General features: G+C 32.8%; 1 protein-coding gene across 1 annotated transcript; it reads left to right on the top strand.

Annotated features, from left to right (window-relative positions):
- Window positions 1-1,416: 1,416 nt before the first annotated feature.
- LOC126883829 (uncharacterized) lies at window positions 1,417-18,222 on the top strand. Its single transcript, XM_050649504.1, has 2 exons — window positions 1,417-2,917; window positions 18,161-18,222. The coding sequence occupies exons 1-2, from the start codon at window positions 1,417-1,419 to the stop codon at window positions 18,220-18,222; spliced, it is 1,563 nt and encodes a 520-aa protein (XP_050505461.1).
- The last annotated feature ends 295 nt before the right edge of the window (window positions 18,223-18,517 follow it).

Below are 18,517 nucleotides of genomic sequence, written 5' to 3'. Positions count from 1 at the left end.
AGAGCATTTCACGAAGAATAACTTTTTTCGTAAAATTGATAATAAAAATGTTTCCCATATGGTTCGAAGCCACGCAGACACACTGTATAAGTGCTCAAAAAAATTTATTTTGAATTTTCAAATTGTAATGTCTGACAGGGCCGTAACTACCATTGGGGCAACGGGGCCCCCGGCTAAGGCAATATAACGCGATTAAAAACTTACATTATAGCCGAAGAATGTAAGTAACATTAATATGTAGTATATTTTTTATGAAAACAAAAAAGATGTTATATTGATTGTGTTGAAATTACAACATACTTTTGTTTCCCCTGTATACTTAAATTCTACCAAATGAATAAAATCTCGGTTACACACAACCAACGGGAACTATTGTAATAAAACATAATTAGTTAAAGCCCCTTATTGATTCATAAAAATATAAAATCCATTTTAGTACCATATTCGTCAAAACCATGAACAATCATTTCCTTTTCTTTGGTAGTAAAAAATGAGTTAATATCTACACATGTCCCATTCAGTAAATTAAAATTAGGTCTCGTTCGCTTTTTCCGTAAATCGACATAAAATAAGGGGAATTTAAAAACACTCTCATCTCAATCGCCAAACAGAACACACACACATTCTTTCACTTTCACGCATTTTTAAATCATAAAGACGGTCTCTATTTTCTAGTGCGATTTAATTAAGTTAAATAAGTTGTACGGTAAATTAGTGTAATATTAAACATTCTCGCTTTATAAATAAAATTTAGTTTGCATCTGGTGCTTTAATTTGGGTATTGGTGACAGTTTACCAGTAGCAGAAATCGACTCATTCTTATGTGTGGAAATTAATTACAAGATTCGCACATAATTTGGTACCCCTGGTGGGACACACACAGACACAGGAGAGCTGAATCCCGAGTCTTCTCTCAAGAATTCATGGTACCCCTGGCATAGGCAGTCAGAAGCTGTTATCACCTACAACCACTGTATAGCTGCTACCACCCCCAGGAGGCAGACAACCAGAGGCATCTTTCTTCTCATCGGAAGTGCTCATATTCAAAAGTTTTACTCAAGGTAACTTTCGAACTATTATTATTAACAGTTCTGCATACGCTCGAATTTTTATTCGCTCAATTATTATTAATATTGTATCGTTTTATTGTTTGCATTATACTCGCATTTTATTCGCTACTTTTTATTAATATTTTTTCTCTTTTACACTCATAATTATTTTTTTACACTTTCTTCATTTATCTTTATTTACTGTTATTTCACTTACATATCATATTTTCGCATATATCGCACTGATAAATCTCTCTTTAGTTACCTATTACACAACAATTTTTGTATAATTTCATATTAGTGCAGTGCAATAAACCTTTTGAGTGAACTTTTCCCCTCATTATCGTTATATTTTTTCTAAATTAAAATGGATCAATTAAAGAGAGAAAAATCAACAACCAAATCAGCCATAACTCGCGTATTAACTTGGATCACTAAGTATCTTGATGCTCAAACAAACTCCTTTGAAATAGACGTCAGAAAATCAATGCTAATTAGCTCTTTTAATAATTATAATCAAATTTGCGATAATATTGAATCATTAGAAGGTGGCGATTTGGTTGCTGAAAACAGAGACGAAGTCGAAACTAATTATTGTTCTGCCATGGCAAGATTAGAAAACAAATTACACAGTCTTGCTCAGTCTCAATTCAACTTATCTCTGGCTTCTGAACGTAACCCTTTTATTCCCTCAAACGTAAAGTTGCCCCCCATATCAGTCCCCACTTTCCACGGGGAGTACTCCAAATGGGTTTCCTTTTACCAATTATTTACCTCTCTCATCACGGATAATCAGTCCATCTCAAATGCTCAAAAACTAATCTACTTAAAATCTGCTCTTCTTGGTGAACCCCTGACTCTTATCGAATCTCTCGAAATCACAAACGATAATTTTGACTTAGCACTAGACATTTTAAAGAAAAAATATAGTAACGATTTGGCAATTATCAACTCTCACATTAACTCTATCATTGACTACCCTTCTTTCTCTAAAAGTAACCGTCAAACACTAAGTGAGTTCATAAATGAGTCTAAAAAGCATGTTGACTCACTGAAGTTATTAAATGTGCCTGTAAAAACTTGGGATTTAATTTTAATTAATATTTTATCTCGCAAATTAGACTTTGCTTCAAAACGCTATTACGGAGAAAGAAGAAATCGCAGCTCTCAGCCAACATTAACCGAATTTTTCGATATTCTTAACGAACGCTGCAATATTTTATCTGATTTAACTCATCTCCCTGAATCTAAAAGGGATTCACACTCACAAAAATCCCACTTAGCCTTTCTCCCTGAACCTAACAGGGAACCACATTCGCAAAAAGCTCACACTAAAACACACTTTACTTCTCTACATTCAAATACCTCACAATCTACGCAGCAAACTTATACTCACCCCAAGTGTTCATATTGTAATGCCTTCTCACACAGAATATATTCTTGTCGGCAATTTTTAGCTCTATCTCATGATGAGAAACATAATTTTATTCGCTCAACAAAAATGTGCTCTAATTGTTTGGGCACTAAACACTCTCACAATGACTGTATTTCTAGAGGTTGTTCAATTTGCAACCGAAGGCATCATAGTCTCCTTCACCAAGATTCTTCTGAGCAAAATCGCAACCCTTCTGCCCCACGCTTTCAAACTCAATACAATACACGTTCTAATGTGAATTATCCCAAACATTCCACTCAGAAAGACATCGCTAACAACAATGTCAGAAACGAAGATATTAATGAATCTCGTAACGTGCAACGTACCTCACTAAATTCTCTACCATCCAATAGTTCAGAAGGCACTCAAATTAACTCTCATAGGCCTTCACATCATGCCCCAATCAATGACAACACCCATAGCTCATCATTAAGTGCTATGAGCGACACTTTAACTAATTCGTATGTCCTTCTCGCCACTGTAAAATTCACTCTGTTCACGAAATCAGGTAAAACTATTCAAGTTAAAGGTTTATTGGATAGCGGAAGCCAGAACTCTTTCATCACTAAAGGTCTGGTAAACAAACTTAATTGCGAAACATACGCAAGGACTTTGCAAATTTCTGGAATATCTCAAAGCCCGATCACTTCAAATCTCACTGCCAAAATTACTCTCTTTTCTGATCAGTCAGACAACCAACTTACTTTGAACTGTGCGATCATTCCGATAATAACTTGTAAATTACCTCAAACGAATATTTCTCTAAGTAGCATACATATTCCCGAACACCTCAATTTGGCAGATGATAAGTTCTTTGAATCTTCCGATATTGACATTTTAATTGGCGCGGACAAATATTATGAAATTCTTCAACCTGGTCACTTTAAATTAGGAACAAATCTACCAGTTCTCTTTAATACCATCTTTGGATGGGTGATCGCAGGAAATTTTCCCATTAATTCTCGCTCCCAAGAAAATTTAACTCTTTCGGTACAAACAACCGAAATTCTTCCCAATGATAATGATTCTCGTCTTGATGTAGTCCTTGCTAAGTTTTGGGAAACTGAAGAATGCCCCACCACTAAAAAACTGTCCGAAGAAGACGAACTGGCTGAACTCAACTTCACAACTTGTCATAAAATTCTGAAAAATGGTCGCTTTCAGGTTGATTTACCGTTGAAGTCCCCTTCCGAGCATCTTAAACTCGGCAATTCATTTTATGTAGCAAAGAAACGATTTGAGTTACTTGAAAGAAGATTCAAAAGCAACCCTACGCTCTTTAATGAATACAAAAAATTCATCGACGAATATATAAACTTAAATCATGCTAAATACGTACCTTTGTCTCTTCACAGTACTTACTCTCTAAACAAATACTTTTTGCCCCATCACTGCGTTCTAAAAGATTCTCTGACTACCAAACTTCGCGTAGTTTTTGATGGTAGCTCTAAATCCACTTCTGGGCAGTCTCTTAATGATATTTTACTAACTGGATATCAAGTACAACCTGATTTGTTCGATATCATTTGTCGTTTTCGGCAATTTAAATTAGTTTTTATCGCAGACATCGAAAAAATGTATAGACAAATTAATGTCAATCCCGAACAAACTTTTCTCCAAAATATACTTTGGAGAGACAGCCCAAATGAACCCCTAAAATGCATCGAACTCGCTTCCGTTACTTATGGAGTTACGTGTTCCAGTTTCTTAGCCACTCGTTGTTTAAACGAAATTGCAAATTTACATAAAGGAAAATACCCACTCGGTGCTGACGCTCTCTTGAATCAAACCTATGTCGATGATGTTCTCTATGGAGCCAACGAATTTTCTACTCTTGAAAACGCACACCATGAACTTAATGAAATGTTAAATTTTCATGGAATTCGTCTTCATAAATGGGTCTCCAACTCTCCACAATTTTCAGCAAAATATATAAGTAACCCTCCGTTAAATTGTGAACTCGATGTTGAAAATACAAGTAGTAAGGTACTAGGCCTCTCCTGGCAGCCTAATGAAGACAACTTTATCATTTCTGTACCTATTTCTCCAGAACGCACTTCCCTATATACTAAAAGAACGGCTTTATCATTTCTGTCAAAAATCTTTGACCCCATTGGTCTTTTTGGTGCATTTACAATCACTGGAAAATGTTTTATACAAAAATTATGGCTCCAGAAACTTAATTGGGATGATTCTTTACCCCTAAACCTCCACAACGAATGGAAAAATTTCGTCTCCGATATTAATTCACTAAACTCTTATAAAATACCCCGTTACTTATTTCAAAACAAAAAAATCGCAACAATAGAAATTCACGGTTTTGCTGATGCTTCAATTAGGGTCCAAGCCGCCGTATTATACTTTCGTACTGTATACGAAGATAACACTGTACGTTGTACATTAATTACCTCAAAATCTAGACTCGCTCCTTTAAAAACTATATCAATTCCTAAGTTGGAATTATCTGCAATGTTATTATTGTCTAGATTGACTCAGAAAATAGTTTCTGTATATGAAAATCGCATCTCATCTTCTTCTATAAATTTGTGGACTGATTCTCAAATCGCCCTATGCTGGATTAACTCTTCTCCTTCTCGTTGGAATACTTTTGTGGCAAATCGTGTATCCCAAATACAAGATTTAACCCACAACTTCACTTGGAGACATGTCAGTTCACAAGACAATGCCGCTGACAGTCTGTCTCGTGGTCTTACTGCAAAAGAATTTTTAAATTCGTCTACTTGGTGGAATGGCCCAGATTTTTTATTAAAACCTCACTTACTCTTGTCAAGTCACGAATCTCACACTCAAAAGGGTATATTACCCGAAGAAAGGAAGGTAACATTAATAACTTACCCCACAATTGTTAGTTCAGAAAACGATTTCTGCAACAACTTATTTTCTAGATTCTCGAATTACACTAAACTATTACGCACAGTTGCATATATTAAAAGATTTATTTGGAATTCAAGAAATCCCTCTCTAAAATTCTCTAATGATCTCACGGTAGATGAATTGCGCTCATCTTCTCTTTCAATTCTTAGAGTCATGCAAAATCTGCATTTTGCTAAAGAAATTCTAGAACTTAAACGCTCTGCATCAATATCTAATAAACATTTGCAATCTCTGAACCCATTTTTAAATTCTGAAAACCTCCTTTGTGTGGGTGGTCGATTAAGTAACGCTAATATAGCTGATCAACAAAAGTATCCCATACTACTACCCGCTAATTCTCTTGTCACTACTCTATTACTCTCCCATGAACACAATCGTTTGGGACACGCTGGACCTCAGACTACTCTATCAAATGTTAGGCTAAAATATTGGCCTTTAAATGGTTTACGAACTATCAAAAAAATCGTAAATAATTGCCACATATGCTTTAGGTTTCGTGCCAAACCTTTGCAACAAATTATGGGTGCTTTGCCCAGACTAAGAGTCACCCCTTCTCGTCCATTTCAGAATGTTGGATGCGACTTTGGTGGACCTCTCTTTATAAAATCCTCCAATTTACGCAAGGCAAAGTTGCTAAAGTCTTATATATGTGTATTTGTTTGCTTAGCTACAAAAGCCGTGCATATAGAATTAGTATCTTCCCTTTCCAGTGAACACTTTCTACTTTCCCTAAAGAGATTTATATCACGCCGAGGACTTCCTTCATTGATATACAGCGATAATGCTACAAATTTCACTGGATCCAAAAATCAACTCCGAGATTTGTATAACCTTTTCAAAACCCCTTCTTTTACAAAAGATTTACAGAATTTCACCAAGGAACATTTCATAGAATGGAAATTTATTCCTCCCCATAGTCCCCATTGGGGAGGTATTTGGGAGGCTGCCATTAAGAGTGCCAAATACCATCTCCGCCGCATTGTCGGTAATGCCCACTTCACGTTCGAAGAACTCAGCACCATCCTCTCACAAATTGAAGCAATTCTTAATTCGCGACCGCTATGTCCCTTATCAAATGATCCCTCAGACTCACAATGTCTTACTCCTGGACATTTTCTTATAGGGGAGAATCTTACTTCTTATCCTGAAAAGACATTGATTGATCTATGCGTTAATAAATTAAATTTTTTCCAACGATGCACTAAGATCCAGCAATCCTTTTGGAAGCGCTGGTCCGTTGAATACCTAAGTAGGTTACATAGTAGACCCAAATGGTCCCAAGTACGATCTGATGTCAAGGAGAATGATCTTGTTTTATTAAGAACCGATAATTCTCCTCCTCTGAATTGGCCCACTGCCAGGGTAATTAAATTAATGCCTGGCTCTGACGGTAGAGTAAGGGTCGTAAAATTAAAAACATCAACTGGCGAATTAATTCGTCCTATCACTAAATTATATGTACTACCACAATAGTTTTTCAATTTCCTTAATCATATCTCCCCTTGTTTTATAATTCTCTATCTTTAGCTCTTTATCGTTTCACAACCACATAATTTCCCATTTCCCGTGGGGGCCCAGTTATGTTGAAATTACAACATACTTTTGTTTCCCCTGTATACTTAAATTCTACCAAATGAATAAAATCTCGGTTACACACAACCAACGGGAACTATTGTAATAAAACATAATTAGTTAAAGCCCCTTATTGATTCATAAAAATATAAAATCCATTTTAGTACCATATTCGTCAAAACCATGAACAATCATTTCCTTTTCTTTGGTAGTAAAAAATGAGTTAATATCTACACATGTCCCATTCAGTAAATTAAAATTAGGTCTCGTTCGCTTTTTCCGTAAATCGACATAAAATAAGGGGAATTTAAAAACACTCTCATCTCAATCGCCAAACAGAACACACACACATTCTTTCACTTTCACGCATTTTTAAATCATAAAGACGGTCTCTATTTTCTAGTGCGATTTAATTAAGTTAAATAAGTTGTACGGTAAATTAGTGTAATATTAAACATTCTCGCTTTATAAATAAAATTTAGTTTGCATCTGGTGCTTTAATTTGGGTATTGGTGACAGTTTACCAGTAGCAGAAATCGACTCATTCTTATGTGTGGAAATTAATTACAAGATTCGCACAGATTGTAAATATTTAGCTTAAAATAATGTGATTTCAATTTTTTTTTGTGTTGGTCAACTAAAATAGCAATATGTAGGTAGGTACAGGAAACTTCAGTCATGGAGTACATTAAAATGCGTTTTCAAGTGGTTAAATATCAATTTTCCCGACTCCTTCTGCTGGGTGATTAACCCCAGATCCCCCGGTAGGGGGCCCCCAGATCACGTTTGCCCCGGGGCTCCCAACATCGTACTTATGGCCCTGATTTAATAACATATTCGAATTCAGCATAATCAAAAAGCAAATAAAAACATTTTTGAACAAAGTAAAATGATGAATTCACCGATATCTTTTAAAATTATTTAATATAAAACAGTTTTATTTTTTAAAGAATTAATAAACAACAAGAGGCATCTGTGAGTAGAACTTTTCACTTTAAGATAAGATATATAAACTAACAAAAAATGTTTTAGAAAAATATAAGCTTGTTTGATTTTTTCCGAAACCGAAACAATGCAAGTTTTTCTACATTGACTTCGTAAGTGTTATAATTTCCTTATCTTACTGTTTATCTGTTGAGAGATTGTCCAATGATTATGATTACACAAGAAAAGTCGTCAATAATTGTTAAATAAATGCGTACCAAACTGATGCAACTATAACCGTAAAACAACACAAACATAAATAGCATTCAATGCAAACAACCAATATGAAATTACTGGCGATAATATTGTATCGAAATACTAAAAGTAGGCAAAGAACAGAGAAAGAAAACCTATTTTTAGATTTAAAAATATTGTTCTTAAATTCGGCAAATTGCAATTCTAATATCTTTCAATAGTCACGTACAAAGCATTATATAGTTTATTCTCGCTGCCATAAAATTTCGGTAGGCCGGAAGGGATTAAGTTTCTAGATATTATGAGATGATTCACTTGGCAAATACGTCTATACGTTTATAGTTAGAAATTTTTACGTTTTTAAATTTAAACAGACAACGTAAAAATAATATAACAATAACAGATTTTTACATAATATCAGATGACAAGATGGGGCCCTTAAGCGATTGGGGCTCCCCCGCAAGCTTCATGCTGCGGGGCCCTCTGTTACGCCCCTGATACTCTATACAGTACCTAATATAAATATTAGCATAATTATTTATACAGGGTGTTCAAAAAAAATCTTTAATTAAATTAATTGACACAAAAAGAAGAATTTATGTAATATATTTAAGTAATTCAAAATACATTTTACTGCTGTCAGAAAACAAAAATAAATGTTTATTTTACAAATAAACATTGTTCTTCGTTTAAATTCAATGTTCAAGCTTCCACCCACCTGCCTCTTGGCAGTTTGAATATTTAATCCAGAACAGTACTAACAGTTTAGTTAGTCTAGATACTAGATACAGTAAAGACAAGATAAGTTTCGTTTTGGGAAAAAGTTGTAATCATTTTTTTTATAATTTTTCTCGATATTAATATTAATAACCTTTTAATATTCACACAGACAATTGACATAAATAATAGACTAAAGTTTATCAGCACTGACGCGTAATTTTGTAAAAAGAAAATATTGATAACTTTATTAGGAATGTACATATTTGTTCATTCTCTATCCAAGTTCGTATTTAGATAAGTCATATCTAAAATTTACTTATAAAGGTTTAATAATAAAGCATCCGTTTTTAGTTCTTACGACATGATTTACTCTTAAAATATCATGATTCATATAATGTAATTATTGAAACAGACCGAATCAAACAAACTACTGGTTATGGAAAAAGGTCAATACTGACAATCTAATGTTTATTAAAATCAATGGAAAAATTCCAATAGTTGGCTGTATACCATAGTTTAAAAAAACTTATACAGAAGTAAAAACTTCAAGTTGTATACTGGTATAAAATGGTTTATTAAAAAACTTCATAAAAAGTCGTGCAAAACGTTTTCGTTCTAATTCAGAACATCTTCAGTGCATTTCGCTGAGTAGTTGAAACTAGCACACCAATTAGAGTGGTAACATTATAATATATGGTTTACATATTTTATTTAAATATATCATGTAAACCATATATTATAATGTTACCACTCTAATTGGTGTGCTAGTTTCAACTACTCAGCGGAATGCACTGAAGATGTTCTGAATTAGAACGGAAACGTTTTGCACGACTTTTTATGAAGTTTTTTAATAAACCATTTTATACCAGTATACAACTTGAAGTTTTTCTGTATAAGTTTTTCTAATGTTTATTGTTGGTAATAGGTTGAACTACCGGTTTGGAGGCTTACAATATTTGTTCATCATCAGGCTGTACTTAAATACAAAAGTATTTACGAGCTAATAAAACGACATGAAACAAATATTTTACTTCAAGCAGCAGCGAGAAGCAGAACTAACTGACTTGACAATGGCAAGTATGATCTTGCCGAAACGTCCTCAAAATATTGGTTTTCATAAAAACCAAAATTATTCAACGCGAAGGCAAACCCGGAAAACCACAAAAAGCACATATAGCTCCCGCGGAAACTTCAAGTCTAACCTATACCTATATGCTTGTTTTTGATTTAATTATCAAGAAAAGTTCAATATTCGGCGACTATCACAGTTCTAATTAAGAAACGCGATAATTGCCCGATATTAATTCAAAACTTGTTTACATATGCATGACACTTGTTTCTAGTATGAATATGAATACAAATATAATAAATATGATAAGTTATACATTATACAGACACAATCTATTTTTATTTCGGATTTGCTTTTTATGGACTTTATTATTTATTTCGCGTTACAAATTAATACTTAGTCCAGAGAAATAAGATTTTTCTCGTGACACATCCCCTCCAGGCCGAAACCAATTTTTTTGAGTAGTATGGACATCTATATTAATAACCTATATGTTTCCTGCAGTCGATTTTGATGATATATACATAGTTATAAACAAATGAAGATCAAAAAACGGTAAATTTTCGCTTTTCTCGTCTATTACTAAAAAGTAAAGCATTCTAAACAAATTTGAGAATAAGAAACTCATAAATCGTATAAAAAGCTTCAATATGGCGTTCGCCGAATATGTCTATCCTTATTTGTTGCTTAGAAAATTGCAAAAAAAGTAATAAATTTTGAGATTTTATAAATGTTCATAATTTATGTAAAAATTAAATTAGAACCTTCTTATTACACGTAATGCTGAAACTTGTGGTGCTTAAATTATATTTTAAATGTCAAAGCAATTGGTCACATAGTTTAAAAGTTATTTAATTTGTTTATCCCAAATTCATTTTTTTGCAACACTGTAAGTCAGAAAATTATGAGGTTACAGTAACACTTCGGACAGTTATGAAAGAAGATCAATTATACTATTAACTTAATTAAATAAAAATGACAAAAAGTAATTTTAAACCGTGTAAAATTATTTTGCAAAAACATGTCGATTTTTTGCTTACTTATAAACAATTATAATAACTTTTTAACCGTTACCCGTAGAAAAACTATTTTTTCGTATTTAGAAAGACTGAATTTTTATACACATTTAGAAAGAAAAAGAATTGTCCTAGGGCAATTAGGGACGAAGTTAGCCCCCCCTTTTCAATTCACATGTTTTTGCAAAATAATTTTGCAATATTTAGAATTATTTTTTGTCATTTTTTTAAAATTAAATTAATAGAGTAAATCTTCTTCTTTCATAAACTATCTAAAGTATTACTGTAACTTCATTTTTTCTGTGTTGCAAAAAAAAATTAATTTGGGATAAACAAATGAAATAACTTTTAAACTATTTGACCAATTGCTTTAAAATTTAGGGTATGATTTAAACACCAGAAGTCTCAGCATTCCGTCTAATAAAAAGGTTCTAAGTTAATTTTTACATGTTATGAATATTTTTAAAAACTCAAAATTTATGATTTATTTTGCAATTTTCTAAGCAACCAATAAGGATATGAATTTCTTCCTCTCCAATTTGTTTAAAATGCTTAACTTACTAAAATTTACCGTTTTTTGATCTTCATTTGTTTATAACTATGTATATCATCAAAATCGGCTGCAGGAAACATATAGGTTATTAATATAGATGTCCATACTACTCAAAAAATTTGGTTTCGGCCTGGAGGAGGTTGTGTCGCCAACAGGATACTTTCTTTCCTTATTTCTCTGAACTAACTGTGTTTACTTCATACTTTTGATGATTAACAAATATTAATTATTATTATTATTAATAATAAGAGTTTTCATTTGCAATTTCATTATATTGACATTAATTTGAACAGTGTATTGTTTTCCTGTTTATTGAGTACATCCTGTGTATTGAGTAAGTAGGTACTCAATAAACTATATCAGTAAGAAGCAATCACACACCAGTAAGTTCCAGAGTCATGATAGACCCATAAAAAAAGAACAAATATGATAGAAAGTTGCAAACGCATAGTTTGGAATCCACCAAAGCAGCCAGAATCATAATAATTCCAAACCTTTATGTATCCACGGTTACAATAAATTAAGAACAGACTCGATTAAAAATGCACAACTCAAATTTTACAGGAAAATTTACTACAAAAACGAAAAAATTAACAAAGATACAAAACTTTAATGGAAATACCACGAAAGGGACGAATGCTAAGCGAGAAAGAAAAAGGAAACAAAGAAGAACAGAAAACTAAATAAAGGAGTTTCAGCGGAAATTAGAAAAGATCTAAGAAGATTTAGGTAATACTAATGTAATTATGCAAACAGTAGAAGAGAACACAGATTTACCTAAAGATAGGTAATGAAAAGAGAAACACAAAGTAAAAAAGAAATATACAAGCTAAGAGACAAAACGGAACGGAACAATAGATAAATAGAACATTATGCAAATAACCAGAGAGTTTTATAAAGAACTCCAGTTTCAGTTTTACAAAGAACTTCAGAACTTAAAGCTAATGATCACAAGATAATTTTCTACATGAATAAGTACCTACTCTCATAAATCAAGGAGCTGAAGTACTTCCACCCATACTAAAGCAAAGCCGGATAGATTACAGGTATATTTATTCACTAATCAAAAACATCTATGAGACCATCAAGTATACGGATACACGAAAATACAGAAAAATTTAGCTTAGGTCGAGGAGTAAGACAAGCAGACAATATTTCACCAAAATTGTTCATGTTCAGTCAAGTCAATAAGAACACTCAACGGCAAGATATAACCATCAATTTAGATGGAGAAAGATTAAGTCAACTGAGGTTTGCAGATGACATTGTATTAATCACAGACAACTTACAATACAAGATTACTTACAAGATACAGGTTTCCATGATACATTCGCTTAAGGGGGGGGGGGGGGGGGGGTAATTAATTTCAAATAAAAGTGCAAAAATAATCTGAGTAAAATTACCAGAGATACAGCATGTTGAATATCTCTACCTTCGACTCGCTTTGCCGCGACTTCGCGCCAGCACGCTTGAGCGTAGTGAGAAACGTTAAACAAAAAATTTCATTTTTTGATTTCTGAGTGATACCAAAAATTCAAAAATCATTAAAAATAAAAAAACTCGAAGTTGTGACCTCGTGAAACTCATAAGCTAATTAAATCTTTTTGAATTTTTTGTTTTGTATGATCTAGTGACGAATTCTGATGTCCACCGCAAAATCCATTTTTTTGTGAGCTGCCTGTCAAAATTTGTCACCAATAGCTTACTTTTCAATATTTTGGATTGGATTTTTTTCTAAATATCCTTTGAATTGTACTTAATATGTTTATTTAATTTAAAAATAAAATAATTGTACCATATCTTCGCATAATTCACAAAAATGTGCTTGATATGTTGATTTCAAACCATACCCCCCCTTAAAAGTCTGATAGAGCAGAATTAAAAATAAATTGATAGAAATAAACTTATGACAAATCTTGTAATTGGCGGAAATATATCTATTGAAAATAATACCATACAATAAACAGACACTTACAACTATCTGGGACAAGAGACCGAAATAAGCAAAGACAATCAAACACATGAAATACAGAGAGGCGAATAGTCCTGACATGAACAGCATTCGGTAAACTAAGTTATATTCTAAAAAGTGCAATTCCCATGTGCCTCTAACGAAAGGTTTATAACCAATGTGTTTTGCCCGTACAAACTTATGGAGCAGAGACTTTAACAATAACGCAAAAAATCCGTAAATAAACTCGTAATTACACAACGAGCCCTGGAACTTGCATTATTGCTGGACGTGAGCCTTCAATACCTACCTCACAACAAGCCAACAAATCAGGTTAAGATCAGGAGTTCAAGACATCATCGAAAGAATCACGACGCTTAAGTAGAACTGGGCAGGGCACTTAGGTAGAACACAAAATAGGCGGTGGACAAGGTGAATCATGGAATGGAGGCCCAGAAACTACATAATATGTAAGAAAAGCCGAGGACGACCACCGACTAGATGGCCTACGACGTAAAAAAGGGAGGCGATGTCCAGAAGTGGACGCGATTGGCTGATCGATGATGATAGTTTGCCATATTATTTCATTAGAAATTATGTTTCTTGTAATATTTACAAAAATAAAAACGTAGCGATTTCAACAGGAGAATGATTCAGCTGTAAGTATATCAAAACTGATAACGAAAGGAAAAAGATATGACAATCGCTATCGAAGATTTGTCATCTACCATCTTATATATTTATACAGGGTGTCCAGATATTCTACCGACAAATGAAGACAGAAGATTTCTAAGACAATTTTAAGACAATTTAACTAAATTCACCTAGTCCGAAAATGCTTCCTAAGGGAGCTAGAGCTCTTTGAAGATGGCGTCTTGTAATTAGATTTTCGTAAATACCTCCAGAACGATTCTAGTTAGAAAAACGAAAATTGGCACGCATATTTATCTTCTAGAGATAAATCGATTCCATCCATTGCGAATTTCTAGTATCGGTCATAGGCGTCCGTTTTGGGTAGGGCAACAATTATTTTATCGCATAAATTTTTTTGTCTTTAAATCCTAAGCATTTTTGAATCTGGATTATTAAATTGTGAGGTATTCTAGTACTAAAAGGTATTCTTGCTATAAGTCGGTAGGACACATCGTTTTCTAGAAAAATCGATTTGAAAATCTTTCGTTCCTTGAATTTGAAAAAAAAAAAACGGTGTATTTTACCAATTTAAAGCAAGAGTTACTTTTAGTACTAGAATACCTCAAAAGTTATGCGATAAAATAACCGTTGACCTACCCAAAACGGACGCATATGACCGGTACTAGAAATTCGCAAGTAATAAAACCGATTCATTTCTGGAATAGAATTAAACGTACCAGTTTTCGTTTTTCTAAATAGTTTTTTTAATTGTTTTTAGTAATTCAAAAAACGAAAAATTTTCAAATCGATTTTTCCAGAAAACGGGGTATCCTATCGACTTAAAGCAAGAGTACCTTTTAATACTAGAATACCTCACAATTTAATAATACAGACTCAAAAATGCTTACAAATTAAAGACAAAAAAGTTATGCGATAAAATATCCGTTGCCCTACCCAAAACGGACGTCTATGACCGGTACTAGAAATTCGCAATGGATGGAATCGATTTATCTCTGGAAAATAACTAAACATACCAATTTTTGTTTTTCTAAATAGAAGCGTTCTGGAGGTATTTGAGAAAAACTAATTACCAGACGCCATCTTCAAATAGGTCTAGCTCCCTTAGGAAGCATTTTTGGACTAGGTGAATTGGGTTAAATTGCCTTACAATTATCTGAGGAATCTCCTGTCTTCTCTCCTGTGAGGTTTGTCGGTAGAGTTTCTGGACACTCTGTATAGGTACATTAGAGATTAGATCTACTAATAATATTATTATTAATAAAACAATTGAAACAAGCAGTTTTTTCGGTTATTGCAATTCCATTGATGGGGAAGTACTAAAAATGTAATTTACTATTTTTATTGGCAATAAAGCCAAAATTTTACTTTAAAATAAGTTTATTTGATATTTCGACTTCCACTTCTAAGATCGTACTCAAAATACCATCTTATTTTAAACCTTACAAACTTATTTTAAAGTAAAATTGTGGCTTATTACCAACAAAAATAGTAAATTGCATTTTTAGTCCTTCCCCATCAATGGAAATGCAATAACTGGAATGAATGGTTTCAATTGTTTTCTTAGATAATAAAAAATAATGTGTGTGTACTTTGTACGCACGTAAGAAGTTATACTTCTATTATATGATTTGTTAAAAATAAATATACTTTAAACAGCTGGTTTTAATTTTTTTTTAAACACCAAACTAATTTTGTGCTTAGCGCTTTCAAAAAAATAAAAAAAGTATAGGATTGCACTGGATTCGAACTCACGACCTCTCGATCTCTGGCCGAATTAGTCGAGGCATTGAAGCACAAAAAAGGCCTTACTTTCGATTTTTGGCGCAGTAATACGGATTTTAATGCAGTTTGGTGCGTTGGATTCGTGAGAATGTCAGGAAATTTTGTGAACTATTGTAATGAATAAGAAATCTGAAATTGCATTTGTGCATCAGAAAAATTCAATTCAAAAGTGCATTTTGAAATAGGCAAATATTATAAATTTGCAACCCGGTAAATAGTTGGGCAACATCCCGATTAATTATTTTAATTATTTTTAATCATTTATAAGTCTATATAATAATAGTCTAAGATGTCAATAACCATTAATAATAAACAAAAAAATTTCCTTATGTGGGAATTGAACCAAGTACTAACGGGTCCGTAGCTAAATACACATACCGCTAATCTACGCAGACACTTGCTAGACAACGGCGGTATTAGGTATAAACAAAACAAATTGGTAAGTCAAAAATTGTAAAGAAAATTACTACATACTTAAATGTATTATAAAATTAATATATTCCTAAATTTTAGAAGAAACATTCGTAAATAGGTATTATTAATATCTATTAATGTTACTAAATGAAATACAAATATTTTGACGTTTCACAATTTGACAATTCACTTTTAACTGCAGTGCCTTAAATTTTTTAAAGCATCGGTGCTTTAAAGTAGCATTTTTAACGCTCCTATGGAGTGCTATAAATTGCATTTTTAACACGTTTGTAGAAAAATATATTTAAAAACACTAATATATTTTTTCCACACCTTTTCTGGACTGATAAATACATAAATTAAAGCATTTAGTAACGAACTCCATACTGCCTGTGTGCGCAGATTACTAAAATTTCACCCTCAATGAAATCGCGCCTAAAGAAGTATAACTTCAAAAAGGCAGTATAACTATTAACTAACCTTTGTTGTTTCTCTTCCCACAAATTTTAACACGCAACAACCATACATTACATAACCAAACCGTCAACCGTCCACACCACAGCTGTGCTACAGCTGCCATATTGGATAATTTTTGACATGTCATTTGAATATACAATCAGAACAAAGTTATAATGCGCATGCGCCCGGATCATAGGTTTTAACATATAAAAATTCCCCCTCATATCGCGCGTAAAGAAGTATAACTTCAATAAGTACCTATTCGTAGATCTAATCTCTAATGTTAGACGAAGCAACGAAGCACTAAAAAGCCCAAAACCTAGGAATTTTGTGCAGTAAGATGAATCGTCATGGAACTTTTTGCATTCGATTAGAGAGAGTGTCAGGCAACTTTGTGAACTAAATTCATCTAGGGCAAACATTTTTGTGCATACGAAAATGCATTTTAAAAGTGCATCTCGAAGAGGTGAAAATGAAAAATTTAGAACTTGGGAAATATTGACGGAAATAAGTTGAATTTTTATAATCAGGGGTTTTGGGGATCGCTGAGCACGAATTTCATATCGGCGATGGTCTCCAAGGTACCTGGTGCCCACGGTGGAACACGGTGGAACGGTCGAAAATTATTTTAAAATTTTTTCGCTTTTAAAGCAGTTGTCGTTAAATTTTGACACTAATGACTTCATGAAATTTGGACATAATTGGCATTTCAAGGGTAATTAAGTTATATCAGCGATTTTTTGTGTTTTCTGCGGTATTATTTTAATTTTTAGATTTCTAGTCTGCTTCTATATAAAAAGACAGTGGTTTTTAGAACTCTTTAGCGACGTATTAGTATAATATAATGTTGACGGATTACCGTCGAAGGCCGATATGATCAGCCAAAAAAGAAGATGTATATGGTGATTTTTATATTGACTTTCTTGGGTGTGAATCTGTCTTTTTATTTTACTGCTCCTGGTTTAAAAACAAAGCATAGTATATATGTAAATAGCTCCAAGCTACACTTTTATGTAGTTCTGTTCTTTTAAAAATTTTTAATTAATTATAAAAAAACATCTAAAAAGTGATACCGTATTTAAAGCAAAGTAAGTTTTTAATGTTGGTGTTTTGAAAAAGTCATATTATTTTATACTTATTAGTTTTGTTAATTACAGAATAAATAATAATATTATAATATCAAGCTGTTTAAGATTGGTATTAAAGGAATTTTCATTATCTACAGTCTATAGCTGCGCTGTTTTATAATTTTGGTTTTCGAAATGGCGGAAGAGAGAAATTTGTGTAACCTCAAGTAAGTAAATATATTTTTTTATTTTATTTTACTTTTTTATTATTTTTTTCATTATATTATACAAATAAATTGATTATGAATTCGTGCACTAACATTTAATTTAACACGTATTTTTTAGATTATTTTATACCTGCCTTGAAGACCATCGTCAACATGAAATTGATGCCCAACGACCCCTAAAACCTTCATAGTAATGGTTATTGACTGATTTTGTATGATTATACCATAAAACTCCAGGCGACGAGTTCCACCCTGGGCACCAGGTTCCTTGGAGACCATCACCGTCATGAAATTCATGTTCAGCGACCCCCAAAACTCCCTGAGTAATGGTTTTAAATGATTTGTAATAATTATAACATACAGCTATAGACGACGAGTTCCACTTTGGGCACCAGGTACCTTGGAGACCATCGAACACATGAAATTATTGTTCAGCGACCCCCAAAATCCTCAAAATAATGGTTATTGACTGATT

This window comes from Diabrotica virgifera, chromosome 4, assembly GCF_917563875.1.
Source record: "Diabrotica virgifera virgifera chromosome 4, PGI_DIABVI_V3a".
NCBI lineage: Eukaryota > Metazoa > Arthropoda > Insecta > Coleoptera > Chrysomelidae > Diabrotica > Diabrotica virgifera.
The sequence above is the reverse complement of the archived record's forward strand: the minus strand, read 5'-3'. Positions and strand labels throughout refer to the sequence as shown.